The sequence below is a fragment of the Camelus bactrianus genome, chromosome 11 (genome assembly GCF_048773025.1).
Source record: "Camelus bactrianus isolate YW-2024 breed Bactrian camel chromosome 11, ASM4877302v1, whole genome shotgun sequence".
In the NCBI taxonomy this organism is placed as follows: Eukaryota; Metazoa; Chordata; class Mammalia; order Artiodactyla; family Camelidae; genus Camelus; species Camelus bactrianus.
The window spans coordinates 18,809,589-18,826,922 of record NC_133549.1 but is presented as its reverse complement, the minus strand read 5'-3'; the positions used below and the strand labels follow the sequence as shown (position 1 = coordinate 18,826,922).

Genomic DNA, 17,334 nt, shown 5'->3' with positions numbered 1-17,334 from the left:
GGAGGCAGCCCCGGGACAGTGCAGGGTCTTCATTCAGGCACTGAGAGTAGCCCCGTGGGTGGCCCGTCCACCTGACTTCTCTGTGCAGCCCAGGCTCACCCCTGCCCGGGCACAAGGCCTGCCTTGCTGGTGCGCCAAGCCACCTGGGACAGTGCCTTCATCACTCTGGGCTTTGCTTCCAGGGGATGGGGATGGGCTGGAAACATGCTAAGACCCAGGCCTCTTACCTGTGTGCAGGAATGCTGTGTGTTGTCTGGACTAGCCATTGAGACATGTAAACAGAAGCATGTCCTTCCTTTAAAGATGTGGATTGGTAAAGCCCAGTGGGCCTTTGTGAGCCTGAGACCCCGTGGTGTGTACACCTAGTCTGTCTTCTTGGAAGCTTCTAGAACATAACAACTCAGTTGAACACTCAGCTCCCCACTGTCTTTGAATGATAGGGCAGTGGGCCCAGGTTGTAGTCCTGTAGCTAAGGGGAAAGTTTACAGACTGTCCCTGAAAGTAAAAGAGAATAAATTCAAATGTTACCTAGCACACATACCATCAAGAACAGAGCATGTGTGGACTTTTCATGGTGAGGGGGACCATTTGTTTTCCTTTCAAAAAATGAGCAAGAATACTTCAGTGTTGTGGAGATGGTCCAGATTAAGGTCTTCGCAATGAAACAGACTTTCACTCAAAGCCCAGTTCCATCCCCTCTGCGCTGATTGGTTATCGCATGGAGTCTGGGCCTCAGTTTCCTCTTCTGAACGCAGAGACAGTAATGCCTCCCGCAAGGGTTACTGGGGGACAAGTACAGAAGCGTGTTCAACTGTATGTGTGGCTCATGTTAGGCACTCAGTAAGCAGCTGGGAGGTGTTACACAGGGTTTACTTTGAGTCACTTCCGTGTAGTTGACCCTCAGCTTGGTGGACCCAACCTTTCCAAAGTGCCGTGTTGCACGGCGAAGGTGTGAGACGGAGGAATGCTCTGCCCTGAGACTTGCATAGTCAGGTGCCTTAGCGGTGGCTGACCTCGGCTGTGCTGTGGGGAGTTGGGGTATTAAATTGCATGGTGGGGAACCAGGCGTCCTTTACCCGTCTTGTCCCCGTGCCCGGGGATGTTCCTATTCTCTGCTACTTCCTTTTTCTCTCAACGCGAGCCTGTGGTGGAGAGCAAAGGGCCTCGACGGACGTTGGCTCATCTCTGTCCCTAAAATCTTACGTCCCAGAGCGGCCCCTGTTTGAAACCCGTGTTTCCTTTTCCCTTAGGTGGCCTTGCAAAATCTAATCTAAATCTGGCCTTCTGCGCTGTCATCCTGTCCTGTGGGCACAGACGTTGATTTTCTTATCTTGGCAGGTGAAGGAAGGAGTCTGACTCCTCTGTCTCTCCCACGCCCACAGCACCCACAGCAGAGCAGAGCAAGGCCAGAGAGTCTCTGAGTGCGTCAGAGGGGCAGCTGCGGGGAGTCCAGGTGGCCCAGCAGAGAGACACCAGGCGGTAGCGGACACTCAGAGCAGGTGGCTGCTGCTCTGGACCGGGTGCATTACAGAGTTAGCCTGAAAGGCTCTCTCAGCTGACCAGATGCCCCTCTTGAAATCTGTATCCAGAATTGAGACGTGCCATTCTTGTTCGCAGACTGATTCCTTCTTCATTTTCTCCTGGGAGAAGGGAGCAGAACTGTTGAATCACACAGCTACCTAACCCCAAAGATCCTTTGGGGGAAAGGGTCTCTTGAGGGAGCACCAAGAATTTGATGAGACTAATGGAATGACTCTTTAAAAATGTTATATTTTTACAGATTTTTTCAACAGATGAACTGAATGTATCCTTGACAGAATTGTAATAAATCTACTTCAGCAGCGATTTTATTAGGACTTTTTATTCCACTTTTATATTAGCTATTATTTCTTTTTAAAACTGTTTCATTGCTGATGTGCAAGCATCTTACGTGTAAGAAGCTAAATTACTCTGGGAAAGAGGACTGTACCTCTCCTATGTGTGCAGAGCGTTCCAGAGCTCCTTTGTTCACTGCTTCGGCGGTGAAAACAAACGCAACACAGACATAAGGCTATTTGAACTCTTTATTTGCCACGTTTACAATATTAATAACAGCGTTTCTAGAAGTTGTCACATCAAGTAAAAGATCTTCATTCCAGGGTGTCTTTGGGGGCCGAATGGAGACTGGATGCATGCATTTAATAAATTGTAGTCTCAAGTAGTCATTTTTGTAAATAATTAGTTTCGGTGGAAGAATAAGTTAGCATATTGTATGCATCTAATGTTGCAAATGTACACACAGCAAACTTTGCTATTAATCAACAGTCGAGCACCGCAAGTGGGGTCTCATACATAATGAATTGTGCTTAAACCTCATGGGTTTCTTGATAGAAAAATAAAAGAAAACACAAGTGTAGTAAGCTTTTGAATAAAATTTAACTAGATTGCTCTGCATCCTGTAATTGTTTTGGAATCATTAGGGACCTGATAATTCATCTATAGTTTTGGGGTGTTTTTATCTTCATCTGTCAAATACTAGAGATTTTTAATGATATGTTAAAGTGTTGATAAAATACAGTTTTCCTTTTAACAACTGGAACATTTAGGGGAGAAAGTAGACGGGCTTTTTTAAGGCATTCTAGTCTGCCAAGTGTACTGCTTGAATTGTCTCTTAAAGATATGTTTTATTACAGCTGATGTATTTTCAAGAATCAATTATTTTTAAAAAGAAAAGACATACAGTTCATAAATAAGAACCTCATTTAGAGAGGAGTTGAAAATTTACATAAAATTTTCGCTGCGTTTCTGGCGCGTGTTTTAAAATGCGACAGTGAATTCCTCTGTAGTTTTGTTTGGGTTCTGAATCTGACGTTAATTTGAGCCCCACATTTTGAGGGCCTGGGATGCCCATTAAAAACTGATCTCTAATGTTAACTTATCTGTGACCACCCAGAAGGTGAGGGAATTGGGGCCCAGTTAAATTTTAAACTGCGTCTTCCTCTCCATAATGTTGACCTTGGGACGTGAGCCACTGGTGGCCTATGGTAGCGTCATCAGTGTAGAATTCATCGGAGGGGGTGGTGGTGGGGTGGCAGGCGTGCAGCCCGGGGCAGGATTTCCGTCTCTGCTGTGAACCGGGTGGTGACACCTCCGTGAGGCTTTGCTGAGCCGACCGTCGGAACTCCAGCTCGCCCTCCTGTTGGCTTCCTGGAAGGGTGGGTGGGCCACCTTCGGTGCGCAGGCCTCTTGTGTGTGACAGGAGCCTCTTCCTCTGCCTCCGCCGCTGCGGAAGCGTCTTTGGAAACAGGCAGTGAAACCAACACGTGACAGTCGGCAAGCTCATGGGTCAGTGGCAGGCGCTCTCGCCCCAGGGATTTGAAGTGCAAGTGTCGGTTGTATCTGTCACTTGTATGTAAATGTAGGTGCCTTGCTGGTGCTTCATACAGCGCGTTCATCTCCTCGCTTCCTCCCACCGTGGAGTACCTGTTGCTCTGGGACGGGGTGAGAAAGCAGGAGGACAGCCCGCGAACCCTGCAGAGCTTTGCCTCCGCCTTTGGCCCCGCCGTGTGTCCGTCGATGCGCCCGTGGACACGCCTCTTGTTTTTCACCTTTGGCCCACTCAGTTGTATCGTTTGAGGTCTGTGTTTCTTATTACTGGCATTGACACTTTTTCCTTTTCCTACCCTGTGTCCTAATGTAAGTCTAGAGCGTTGAAATAATTGTATAAACTCCGTCACACCTGCACAGCGCCGCTGCCCAAATGGCGCCAGCCACCGGGCAGTGTCACGGAGCCGTCCCTTTCGCTGTTCGTCATCAGGTGACAAGGAGAGTCCAGTGGGTGTGGGAAGGGCTCCGTGAACACACCCCTCAGGAGAGGCGCCCACACCTCGGGGCTTTCCCTTCCCCGCCCCTGCCCTCCCCGCCTGCCCCGTGTGACTACAGACCCCAAGTCGATACTTCTGCCTGCTGATAAGCCTTGTACCTGATGGGTCCTCAGTAATTGCTTGAATGGAATCAAACCACTAAACTTAGGTGGCATCTAGAGTTCAAAGGCTTTATTCAGCTTTCTCATTTTAAAAAACAAAAAGATCTTTACTGAAAGCAGGTAGCGTGATTTGTCCTCAGTCCTACCGCTGGAAGAAACGCATCTGAGCTTCAGCAGGGAGTTGTAATTAAATGCGGGGTAAATCCTTCAGACACAGACACAGGGACTCTGCCAGAGGCCCGCCGAGCGGGACGCGACTGCGCTTCCCGGTGCCCGTCGGCGGGGTCTCCACACGGCGCTCCTCACGCCTCCTCTCCTGCAGTTCTGCCTGCCTGCGCCTGAGGCCTGCGCGCTGCCCCTGGGTACCGGACCCCCACCCTGCACACCGTGTCCTGGGGGCCGGAGGAGCCGAGAGTGCCACCGGGTGCCTGAGCGGCGTGCAGCCAGGGCTCAGGGCGCCTGTTCACCCTCAAGGTTGTGTTACAACGTCCGTGCTCTTTCTTGCAAACTGGTCTCCCAGCCTCGCTAGAGGACACCTTCAGGGTGCCTCGCTGCCAAATTCCATATGGTCTCAGAAGAATACGAGCCTTTGTAACTCTCTTCTTGGGCGACCCTCCAGCGTCACCAGTTAACATTCCCAAACCATAGGACCCTCATCCTCGCAAGAGAGAGATGTTGGGAAGATACTGGGGTCAGAAAGAGGAGTGGCGCTGGGACGCCCAGCACCCCCGGCAGATGTCACACAGCCCACCCGCTGGGCGTGACTGAGGGTGCTGGCCAGACTGGGGGACTGGGGGCCTGTTCTCTTCCAGCAGACCGCTTTAAGCCCAGTACGTGGTGTCTGAATGTCTGTGGGGAGCAGGGCTCTCTCAGCAACGAGGAGTCTGATTCTTGACCACCAGTGGAGTCCTGTGGCCCCCAGGAGCCTGAGCACCCACGTCTCCCACCCAGCTGGGTGGGCTTAAAGTGTCGGCACGCTTGTGATGTGGGACGGACTGGCAGGCGCAGAGCTGGGAGCGCTCAGTCAGCTGTCCTGGTGGCGGGCCGCCTCCATCCGTCCCCTGCAGGGCTAGACCCTGAGCGCGCCGTCCAGTGGGTTCAGCCAGCCCGGGCGCTTTGCCCGCGGCGGCCTCTCACCTGCTGCCCAGCCGGTTCCTGGCGCCGCGGTACCTGCGCGGGCAGCTGCTCTCTGCGCCCAGGCCGGTGCGCGCCCTCGCTGGACGCACACCTGGGCGGGGGGCCGGCTACAGCCAGGCAGGGCTTCCCGCGCGCGTGACCTTTGTCCACGGCCCATGTCATTTCCACATGGCTGTGTCACCTTGTGGTCCCCCAACTCCCCTGAGGGTGATGCAACCCTCTCCCCTCTTGTTCACATCCAAGCCGGGGTCTTGAAGGGCGAGCTTCGTGCGTGGTGTGGGGGCAGTCACCCCTTGAGCACCTTCCACTCTCACGTGTCTAGGGCTGTGAGGCTGGGGTTCTCCTAGTAAACCTGGGTGAGGTGTCGCCACCGGCTGTGCTCACAACACTTCGGAAGTTTGTCCTGGAGCCTTTCGCCTGCTTCTCCCGTCCCGATGTGGGTTGACGGGCAGGTTGATATCAAAACAAACGCGAAATGCAGTTCAACACCAGATCGTTCTTCCTCCAAGCCCAGGAGGGCAGAGGGGCAGGCTGCCTCTCGGGGTCAGACTCCAGGACAGCGTCACCCAGCACTCTCCGTCCGACACCCCAGTGTGCCAGGAGCACCCCCTGAAGGCAGTACACCGTGGTCCTGTTCCTACAGGGTCCCTGGGTTGACGACAGTTGCGTATTTCTTGAAGAAACCCTTAAACTGAACCATTTGTGACTTTGCTGTAAGGTACCCAGTGCTCGCCATTGTTATGTTAAAAAGCTCGACAAAGGCAAATTCCTTTTCCAGCCACCAGCCAGCCCTCTTGTGCCACGTTAGAGGACTCCACTGTCACGACATCGGCCCCAGGGTTGCTCTTACTGAGGACATCCTGGGAGAAGGTCTCGGGCAGATTGACGCTGACCTTGGCCTCTGTGTTGGCCCCGCGGCGTCGGGATGGTCTCTCCTGTCTCCACCTGCAGGGCTGGCTTCCTGCCTGCTCCTGGGGGCGGGCGCCCGCACAGCGGGGCTTCCCTGCGACGAGTGTGTGCATTTGAGCGCTAGGTGAGTCGCTAGGCTCCCAAGGACGGCATAGATGTGGGATTTAAACGAGTGTGGGCCATGGAGCCCATAATGATTGGGGTTTCAGGGCTTGTCGGTGGGGAGACAGGAGAAACTCCTCCACGATGAGAGGGGCCGTTAGTGATGCTGTGGTCCTGTCACACCGCAGCTCTTCCAGGGACGAGCAGAGCACGGTTGCAGGAGAGGGCAGGGCAGGGAATAAATTTCATTTTATTGTAGAAATGGAAATTTGTGTCATGGCTTTAAAAATCTGGTTTTATGTGTGTGTTTAAAGCCATTCATTTTAAATGTAGCACCATAAATCCTTGCTTCGGAATCAAAGCTGTTTAATTACATTTCACCCATGAATAGTTATCTAATGCCAATAGAGAAAGAGTTAAAAAGGAGAACTACAGAGTAAATCAGAGGTTGAGATCTTTAGCACAAGCATAAAAAATCAATTTAAGATGAATTTTACTACTATAAAAATTCTTCAAATATCCTTTTAAGAGAGGGAAATGCTCGGAAACACAGCTCACATTTCAATTCCCTTAGCGACCCGGAGGAAGCGGCCAGCAGCGTGGGCAGTGCCCCAGGACGCCCACCGCTCCCTGGCCCTTCCCGACACCGCTGAGCGGAGCGGGGCGTTGGAGTAAGACTCACGACTCCCGGAAGCAAGCAGGTGGCCGGTGGGCACAGACGCCCCAGACCCTCAGTTGAAGATTCCCAGCCCCTCAGTTGAAGATTCTGTCTCCTGCACTGTGTGCCCCCGACGCGGGGAGCCCTGTTGACAGCGTGTGACGGCCGAGCAGACCCCCCATCCCTGGAGACCACCCAGGCCTGCATGTCACCTGCCTTTGCTGCTGCCTCCACTGGCACCCCCACCCCGCCCGGCTCTGCGGAAGGTGCCAGGCCAAGGTGGTGACGCTGGGGTCCTGAGGCGTCCTGGGCCCTCTCCTGCTCCCCACAGGGTCAAGGGCGCTGACATGCGGTTTGAGCGCGGGCACCTGCGTGCTCCCTGGGCGTGTTCTTTGTCTGGAGGGAGCTCGGTCACCCCGTCTCTCCGCAACCCCGTGAGCAGGACGGCAGAGCACGTGGCCCTTCTCTGTCTTTCTTTCCTACTCCATCAGCACACTGTCACTCAGTAAGTGGGAAGCAGAGCAGCAAGAGAGTGACCAGGAGTTTCTCTGATGGGAAAACATTTCAGGCCAGCACAGGACAGAAGTCCCCTCCTTTCTATGGCAGACGCCCCAGTGGAGAGAGAAACCAGGGCAACAAGAAGACAGTTTCCATCTCATGGGAATTTCTGCGGGATGGCATTCTGCTGCCGGCTCTGCAGGCCCCTCTCTGCCTGTGCAGTGAGCCCATCCGTGCGGCCCCCTCCTCGCCCCCTGCCAAAGCCGGCAGCCTGCAGGAGCCCTGGGCCTGCTCGGTTCAGCTGTGTTGTCCGCAGGACCGCCCGGATGGCCAGCGGTGCCGGGCCTGGGCCTCAGCGGCCCCTGTCTCCCTGGGCATCTTGGTGGGCTCATTTCTCCTTTATCCATTCATTCCCAGCTTCCTTCCTTGCCACCACTCACAGTCATGTGCTTACACAGCCTTCCCCAACCCCCCAACTCCATTTGTGGAAAACGGCGTGAAGGGGACCTCTGTGCATCCCATCCAGGGAAGTTTATTTCTGGAAAGATGCAAGGACCTTGGAGACTCAGACCTGTGGACGCTGAGGCCCGGACCCCAGCACAGGACTGCTTGCTCGTGAGACTCTGCTTAAAGGTCTCGGCCGCTCCCCGCTGCTTGTAGGATGGTGCGTGCGCATTTCCAAACCTGCACAGCCCTGCACGCGCTGGGGCCCCGCTCCTCCTGAGGCGGGCTCAGGCCCGTGTCCCTGGGCACTCCAGCCGCACCTGTCACACGTGTGCTGGGCCGGGCCAAGTGGGCGTGGCCTCCCCACTTCATTCGGGCGCCCGCCCCCGGGGGTGCTGGGGTGGGGGGCCTCAGGAAGAGCTCATCGCACCCACGTCGCAGTGGCTCACCTGCTAGGGTGCCCTCCCTCCTAATTGCCTCGTGTCAAAGACTGTGTCTCTGAAAGCCTGGAGGCGGAAATGTGGGTGAAGTAGCACCCAGGCGTCTCGCACCCTGTGCTCCCGCCGTCATCCCCTGCTGTCCCAGCACCCGTGGTACATGCAGCTAGTCGAGACGCCCCCGGCCAGGTGCAGTGGCGTTCCCCGTGTGCTTCTTGAGGTGTATTAAGGTCTTGTTATCCCTTTTGCAGCCCCGCGGAGGCCCCCACCAGTCCTGAGATGCCCGGAGGCCCGGAGGGAATGACGGAGCCCCTGACGCAGTGCGCGGCCTGGCTGGAGGCCTATTTCCACAAGCCCGCAGTCCTGGAGGAGCTCCCGGTGCCGGCCCTTCACCATCCCATTTTCCAGCAAGGTCAGTCACCCAGCCGCCTCGCGGTGCGCCGCTCAGGGAGCTTGACTTATGACCGCTCACTTAGATCACAGCTCCCTTTACTGACTGTGCAAACTCAGTGTCTTCACATCACCTAAACAGAGACAGCACGTGGCCACGCGGCAAACGTAAGAGTTCGCCATCCCCACGCGTTCCAAGTGGCTGTGTTAGTTTTGGCACACGGTCGCATAATTCTTGGCTAAGGCAGTAAAAATGATCCATGCAGATCGACTCCTGACTCTGGCTGGCTGAAAGGTTTAAACAGGAACACATCTGAATGGCAGTAAATTTTTTCAATAAGCTTATTGTTAACTTAAACTATCTGCTTGCCAACAGCACAGAAAATGAGGCTTGTACATGGACAATTAGCCACTTCCATAAACTCAGTTGGTGACACTTAAATCCGTGCGGGTAGCAGCATCTTGTCTCCTTGACTAAGTTTTCAATTTAATTTCTCAAACTTACATAGTTAGATGCTATATTCTTAAGGGATGAATTGAGAACTTACTGTCTACATGCAGGATGCTAACGGCACATAAAGTCTGTGATAACCTAAAAACATTTTCCCAGACGTTCCTTTTTAAGCTTTTGTTTGGAACTTAATTATGGCAACTAAAGTCATTCCGGACACATACCAGAGGTTATTTTGCGTAGTGATTTTTTTCATAGTCGTTTTAATATAAACAAGTGTGTATTTACATACAGATATATACGTGTGCGTGTGTGCACTTAAGGAAAAAAATTACCCTGAGATTTTAGACGAGGTCAATCTAAAGCAGTCTTGAATTTCAAAATGGAATTTACTAGGTAAGTTTAATGGTATTCTAATTGCGGCTGTGGTTTCAGCAAAAATGAACGTGACGATGGAGTAGAGTGTTCAGGGGAAGCAGGAAAAAGCTCCAGAAAGCTGAGCCAATACCCGAGCTGACACACAGGGTCGGGCGAGTGACCAGATAGACCCTCTGACAGTTCTGCTCGTGATGACCTGAAAGTGAACAGGGGCACTCGGGTCACACAGGGCTGTCTCCAGAAGGTTCCTTTCTGTGGGGTCTCCAGAACGTCCAGAAGGGCGTCTCGAGGACAAGGCGTGGGAGCTGGAGGGGCTTTGCCCCACGTCTACACATGTCCAGAAACCCTCCACCATCCGCATCACGAACGGGGCCCTCGCGGTCCAGGTGGTGCCCTACAGACGCCTGGCCGCCCCGGCCCAGCGCTCGCCCACCTGCCCAGGTCTCCCCTCTCCCACACCCCCGTCCACACAGGGTGTGGGAGGCGCCCCGCATGCCCACCTCCCACGTGCCAGGTGCAGGGTGGGGGTCTTGCTCCGCGCTTTCAGGAGCTCAGATGTGGGTCTGTTTGTAAAGCAGAGGCTTGCAAATCTTCGACGGTGAGCTCGTCCATCTCCTACAGCCGTTGGGGGATTACTGCGCTGCCAGCGGGAACAGGAAAGAGCTGGCCAAGCTGCTTTCCTTGCCTTTAAGTCTGTCAAACAAGTGAGCTGAAATTTAAGCTTCAGGAAATTTCAGAGCAGAAAAATTAGGAAACCAGGGCAGGAGGCATCTGTACGATCTCCTGGGGGTCAGGCAGGGGGTAAGCTTGTAAAAGCCTCCAGTCCTGTCCACAGTGCCTGAAGACCACACTCACCCCGCCGCCTGCCTTCCCGGCTCTGGGCCCAAGCTTGGTCACCTCCTCTGCCAGCCGGCCACGGTCACGATCACAGTCATGGTCACGGTGAGGCTGGGCACCCAGGACAAGCAGCAAGTAGCTGTTGAGACAAGGATGAAGGCTGTCCAGCCACCCCAGTTGCCCGCCCCCTGTCGGAGAAGCCCTGCAGTGCTGGCGGGCACCTGAGACTGGGCCGAGTCCCCTCCAGCTGGGTTCCAGGGTGGGGGCCGGGGTCCCGGGCAGGCCGGCCTGCTGACAGGCAGTGGGGGCTGCAGGGCCAGCGCCCCCAGGCCACAGCGTGTGCCCACCAGCTTTCTCTCATTTGGCTGAGTCACGTCTCCTGGGCAGGGACCAGGTGTGTGGCTTTTATGGCTTAAGGAGGGAGGTGGTGGGTGGTTATAACACGACCACTAGCACGTAGTTAATTGGCATTGACCCCCGGATGTGGTGACGCCCCCTCCATCCAGCGGTAGCTGGCTTTGCTCTCTCTCTGCTCCGTGCCCATGGCCGGTGAAACCACGGCACGTGGGAAGGCGCCCCAGAGCCTCGGAGCTGCTGGCAGCTGTGGATCCACAGGAGGAAGGAGGCAGGATGGGTGCATCTGTCGTGGAATAAACGCTTCCTGGACGGACTTCTCTGTGCATCTCAGATTGTGAATATGTTCAGCAAATGTCTGGATGTCATTTTTCATCACATTCCTCTGAGATTTAGACCAGGTCTACCTATTTCAGTTTGTTCAGAAACAAGGAGATGACTGGCCCCAGCCCTGCCCCTCCCTGGGTCCCAGCGTCCCCCCAACCCGCTCGGCCCCCGCTCTTCGCAGGGCCCGCCTGTGAGGCTCCGGCCCTGCCCCGACCCACTCTGTGGGCCCAGCTAGCCCAGCCCCGGCCTGGCCTGTGGCCCAGAGGTCCCGCTGTGCTGGGACGGGACCACTCGCCCATCAGGATGCTTCCGAGAGTTGAGTGTGCTGCTCGCCGTGGGCCCGTTTTGTAAGGCGAGTCACAAAACTGTGCTGAGTTGAACCAGATGGAACTGCCGTTTTTGTAGGGTAAAACATCAAATATGGGAAATTTCACATCCATCAACTTCTTATCTTGGGGCATTTCCGAAGTCTGAGTAGTAACAAGTTAATTATCTGGGCATTTCTACCAAGGAACCATTAAGCGGTCCCCCTGCCCAGCGGTCTGGAAGCCTGGGGGGGGCTGCCTTTGGGGCCACAACAGGTGGGCTCCCTCTGTGGGAAAGGGAGGTCCCAGTTACTGCGGGGGAGCTGCCCTGTGCGGGCGAAGTAAGCACAAGGTGAGTGTGAATGAGGGTGGTTCTAATTCCGCCTGAGACTGTGTTTTAGTCACTTAATTTCAAAACCAGAAATTAATATTTTGTAGGGTTGGGTTTTGTTTGTTTGTTTGTTTTTGTGTTTTGCTAACGAGCCAGCCCTCTTGTAACACAACGAAGCATTTTTAGGGAAGTCAGGTCCTCTCCATAAACCTCTTACAAGGGTCAGCTTTGTTTATCTTGAATTCAGTCTTCTCCAAACATAGTTATTTAATGAAGCCATTATTCTTGAAATAAATCTTACTGTTTCTTTCACAATGAAATAGCATTTAAGCTTATTTTCTGTTAATACTCCCTAACTTCTTTCTGTTTACTTATTTTAAAAACGCAGCTTCTGTGTATAACATGCATCTCACTGTTTATAGCCTCGGAGGTCAATGGCAGAGGCAGTTAGAATGACTAAGGAAGGCGGTGCCAGAACGCAGTATTTCACAATGAGTTCAGGAAAAGGGGGGCCTGCAGAAAACCAAGATCACGTTCAGGTTTACAATGTGTGTAGACACTTTCTGCCCCTTCTCAGCCCTTCTGCCCTCCCCTCCCGGCAGGCGTGGCCAAGCAGGTGGGTGGCAGCCCCACCCGCACTCTAACCCTGGGGCTTTGTGCTTTTTTCTGCCAGGCTGGGTGGGAGCTCCCCGGGGACAGCCCCCCCCCAAGGACCCTGGCTGGGGAAGGACCAACCTGGTCCGTGACCCCCGGGGCAAGTGCGCAGGACCTCAGCCGTCCTTCCTGCACCATCTCACACACAGTGGTTTTCAACAGATGAGTTCCAAGTTTTCTCTTTAAAGTGGCTGCAATGTTCCCTTTTAAATGAAATATTTAACACTTTAATAATTCCTTCGTCACAGCTGTTAGCTTGTAGCTATGAAATCCAGTTGCATGGCAGCAGTAAAATCTGCATTTTTTTAACCCGCTGGCTAGAAGGAAGTTTTTTGCACCTCCTACTCCAGGGCCTTGAAGAGGATTCTCGTGTTCCTGTGTCTCTGTCGAACCCTCTTTCAAAGGGGCCTCTGGAAAGTCCTGCCACGCAGTCAGTCAGGGAAAGGCCCCTTCAGGGTGAGTTAATCTCCCCACTGTGTCCCGGATGAGGCCCCACCGTGCCTTTCCATGGGGCACGTGGGTCCTGCAGGGCAGTCCGACCACGAGGAGGAGGGGACAGCGTCACTACCTCGAGTCCTAACTGCAGATAGGCCTTGGAAACTAAAAATCCCTCCCGGACAGCCGAGCGAGGGCTGCCAGCCCAGCCCAGCCCACCCCCCAGCCTCCACGGGATGCAGCCCCCCACTCCCCTGCTGCCACTCACGTCCAGGAAGTAGCACACCTGCCGGACCAGGCTGGCGGGCTCCCCAGGAGGAGGGCCTGGGCCCCCTTTGGTCAGTGTCCCACGAGCTGACTCTGGGGTTCTTGTCCCCACACACGTGGTGAGCCCCCCGGGTCTGCCGGCACGGGGCTGGGATGGAGACGGTGGGTGTTCTCTTAGCCTCCCCTCTGGACCCGCAGCAGGAGGCAGCTTCGTGCTTTCGGGCAGCTTGTGCTGGTATTTTTCTTCAACTTAAAAACAAAACCAAACAAAGACTTACCACCAATTTAAAGCGAACGTAATAGCTACAACAGAAAACGCTCTATGGGTTCAGGAGAGTCTCCCGCGTTTCAGGTGACGGCTTATAAAAGCTGTTACTGAGACATCACCTGGTGTACCTGGGAGGTTTGTGCGCCTTCCGGAGCCAGCGTGTTGATGAGAGCAAAAGCTCACGACGGCGCACTTAAATTAAGCAGGAAGGAGACTGCTGGTGAGAAGGTGCTGCTTTCAGCCCCGGAGCTGCTGAGCTGCAGTTCAGGGCAGACGCACGCGGACATCTGGGTCTGCGACCTTCCGAGGCTGAGGCCGGGGAAGGTGGAGGCGAAAGGACCGGATCAAAAGCCTGGGAGTGGGCGGCGGGCCCGGAAGAGGGTCAGGGCTGCCGGATCGATGCAGGGGGCCGCTGCCGGGCAACCCCTCTCCCCTGTCATGCGGAGTGAAACCCAGGCGTTTCTGGAGTTCAGGGCCCCAGAGAAAACAGACAAGTGGGAATGTTTATGAACAAAAGCAGGGCAGGACTCCGTGAAGGCCAAGGGCTAGGGGTGTAGGCGAGTCCTGGGGGCGACAGGGGTGGGAGCGCTGAGTCTGTCTGGGTGACTGCCGCTTAGCCTTCAGGACGTCATCAACCCGCCTCCCCGCTGCTGCCCCCCTAGGACCAGAGCCAGCCCCACATGCCCTCCTTCCCTTTGCAGAGCCGCTCAGAGGAGAGCCCTGCTTCCTCCGGACAGTCCCTCTGTCTGGCTTTCAGCTTGTCCTCTTCCTGGTGGACAGGAGCATCCTTCGTGGGCTCCTCAGCCACCCCCGCCCGCCTGGCCCCGTCCGTATCTGAGTATCTCATCACTTCTAGCCCCTCGGTGCAACACACTGTTAGAGTACTGGAATTCCGTGTCCCGGGCCAAGAGCTTCTCGGAGTTGGGGGCTCCCAGCCTGAACAGAAGGGTGGGCGTGCGGGAGGCTGGCCCAGCCAGCTCAGACGCAGTCGGTGCACCTCCCTGCGAGCTCTTCGGCTTGACTGAGCAGCTGCTGTTGGCGTGTCGGCGACCGTCACGGGCCAGAGAGCCTGAGGTTCAGATTATGTCTTAGGTTCACTGTTTTGCAGTTTATTTTTGTGCAGTTTCCTGCCTGGCAATTGTCATTAGTACTTGCTTATTCTTTGTGCTGTGTAACCACATCTTGAACTGGGAGAGGGTGTTTTTTTTTAACATTTCAACTGCTGTTTGTTCAAGCAAACAGCTTCTCACCTTAGTCTTGAACCCCTTCGTCTAGGGGTGTATGTATCAGAACGCTCTAGAAAACATGTCAGCAAGACTGTGCTTACAATTTCTGTACTTCTCACCCCTCCCCAAGGCACGCGAAAATCTTACCAGAGGCAAAAAATATACATACACATGTGCATATATACGTGTGTTTGTGTATCCATAGGCACATGTATACGTGTATATATAATGTGTGTGTGTATCCCCTATTTTGAGAATTACTGCTTTTAAGGGAATTTATTAAAATAGATCCCGTTGTTCTAAGTGCTTTGGCTGTGTGCTTCACCCAGTAAAGGTAACATTCCGAATTTAATCATGATTTTTGTTTGAGACGTAACTGCACATTTAGGAGTCCTTCTGCTGTTGTGATTAGCAGCTTAAATAGGTTCTAGGTGGTGTAAGCATGTCTCTGTGCTTCTGGAGCTTTGCACACAGCCAGGTGGAAAAGTAGATGAGACAGTGTAATCCTTCCTCTTTTGATTTGCAAAGAGTGGGCAGGACAGGCTGCACCTGGACACCCCACTGTCAGGGCGTGAGGCCCCTGAGAGTCTGAAGAGTCTTGCCGGGTGCTGGCACTTTACCAGGAGACCCTAGGTTGGAGCATCGGCAGAGCTACCCAGAGCCTTCTTCTTGAGACCTGTGAGCGACGAGAGTGGCCAGCAGAGGGGAGGGGTCTCCAGGTTCCAGATGCGATCTCATTCTCCACATGCCTGATGTAGGTCTTGTCCTGGGGGTGCGGTGATAGAGTTTAAGTATTCACATACCCTCACCGTGGATGGAAAGTGTGAGAAGATGCCCACCCCCTCCCATGGGAGAGAGGCCAGTCGTGGAGAGCTGCTCCTGAAATGCTGCAGTGGCTGGAATGGAACCAGCCTGCTGGGCTCCGGGGAAGTGCGTGGTGTCCCCGTGCAGAGAGCCCTCTGTCTAATCAGTAATTACCAGAGGCTCCTGGGAAGTCTAGTCCAGTGAAAGTTTTCTCCTAAATCTAAGAGGTGGTCGGATCCTTCGTTCCCTGAGGTTTCCATAAATCAGGCAAAAAATTGAACTTGAGAATGCCTTCAATCAGGGCCACTGAGGTCACACAGTGTAATTTAACCAAGCTCAAAAGGTAACCAAAAGGTTGGTTTGAAAGTCAGCTACGTTCAAACCTTGTAGAATACAATGGCGTCTCTATTACAAATAAGTTGTACTTAAAATTGAAATTATTACAAGTGTCAGTTTTATGAGAAAATACATTAAAATATAAGTATTATCTCTAGTGTGATCATTAAACATCAAATCAGTGAAAGCTTCTATTAAAGGTAAAAATCATCCTAATTACACTCACACGTTTAGAGAGATCTTACCTGCAAGGTCCTCTGTTGGATTTGGGTGTATTTCACCTTAAAAAAGGAGAATCGGGTGTCTGCCTACTAGGAGAAGTAAATTACATTGTCACTGCAATGATTTTTCATTTGAAATGGGCTTGGAAAAATAGGAATCCACTAACAAGTCCATATTTTAAAGTGAAAAACCAACTTTTCACTTAAATGTGCTTCCAAAATGTTTACTCCCACCATGGTCATTATATCAGTGTATGCTGAGTTCAGAGAGAATGTTTGAATTAATATTTTTGTTGTCATAAGATGTTGTCTATTCACATTTTTCAGGCAGTGTTAGTGTATTGTGGTATCATGCGAGCAGTAGTAAATAGAATCATCTCTACTACTGGGCTGATAGAGAAAATGTTTTCTTTGATTGGCAGACAGTCAGTTACAATGTGTCAATTTCTGGGGTACAGCACACTGTCCCAGTGATACATGAGAAAATGGTATTTTAGTAAAATGGTGCATAGAATTGAACTGTAAGTTACCGATGTTAAATGTACAAATATTGATGTAAAACTGATGGCAGTGATGCTGTGACGCTATGTGTAGGAGCCAGAAGTGTAAAAACTATTACTTAATTTAAATGCTCTGTCACTTGTGGTTTTTACCTGCGACGCTTGTGTTCAGGCTGCCTCAGAGGGTAAGATTTATGTGTACACGTACCCCTTTGAAGGTCGTGTTTCAAATGTCAGGACGGAAAAGTGAGGTACTTACATGCAGAAGCATCGCCTCCCTCCTTGGGAGGCGTGAGGCTGTTGGTGAAGCTCTGGGACTGCCTGGGGTGGGGTCCACAGGGCAGAGCAGACCTGCCAGAGGCCCGGGGCCAGGGTGAGGTGCGGTGCTTTAAGGCCACGTGATGAAGTGCTTCTGAAGACTGAAGAATGAAGCAGAGGAAAAGGCAGTCTTTTTAGCTCTTAAATATGTCACTGAGTTACGTTCAGACGTTCCCCACCCTGGAAGCCTCAGTAAACATTGGTAGTGTTTGGGCAGCAGCACCCTGGTCAGCCCGCCCCTCGGCCGCACTCGTGGGCACAGCGTCTGTGACGGCAGCGACCGCACTTCCCGCCCCGAGTTCTGCCAGCTGAGGTTGCAGAGACCCAGCGGGTGAAGGACCCACCCCGGGTCTGTGTGCGGGAGGCGGGGGACGGGCGCACTGTCTGCCGTTGCGGACAGGTCCAACGGCAGCATCCCAGGTGCAGCCCTTCCCCAGACAGTGTGAGGGAGGCCCGGCAGCCGTGCCGGGAGACCCGGGCTCCTGCTCAGCCAGGACTCGCGCTTTTCCCAGGAAATTCACATCTCTCCCTCTTTGTAGAGTGAAATATGCAAGAACCAACATAAATGGCATATCCCCTCCTTTCTTTTCCCCCAGATTGGGCCTTTGATGTTCAAGAGCAGCTCGTGTTAAAGGCCGGCCCTGGCAGACTGTGGGAACTGCGCCTATTTATGACGAACGTAAAGCAGCACAGATCTCGTGAATGTGATGGTGTCATTAGTTTGTGAATCGCATCCTTGAAAATAACTGTGGAGGAGCCAAATCGGTTTAAAAGAAGATAACA

At 53.3% G+C, this 17,334-nt stretch overlaps 1 protein-coding gene across 3 annotated transcripts in view; it reads left to right on the top strand.

The window, feature by feature from the left end:
• Positions 1 to 17,334, top strand: part of MGMT (O-6-methylguanine-DNA methyltransferase) — a 230,779-nt gene that overhangs the window by 186,596 nt on the left and 26,849 nt on the right. For all 3 annotated transcript variants that reach the window (XM_010952643.3, XM_045514974.2, XM_074373388.1), the window contains exon 3: positions 8,401 to 8,561. In XM_010952643.3, the coding sequence (XP_010950945.1) occupies positions 8,401 to 8,561 (161 nt within the window). The remainder of the gene's footprint in view (positions 1 to 8,400; positions 8,562 to 17,334) is intronic.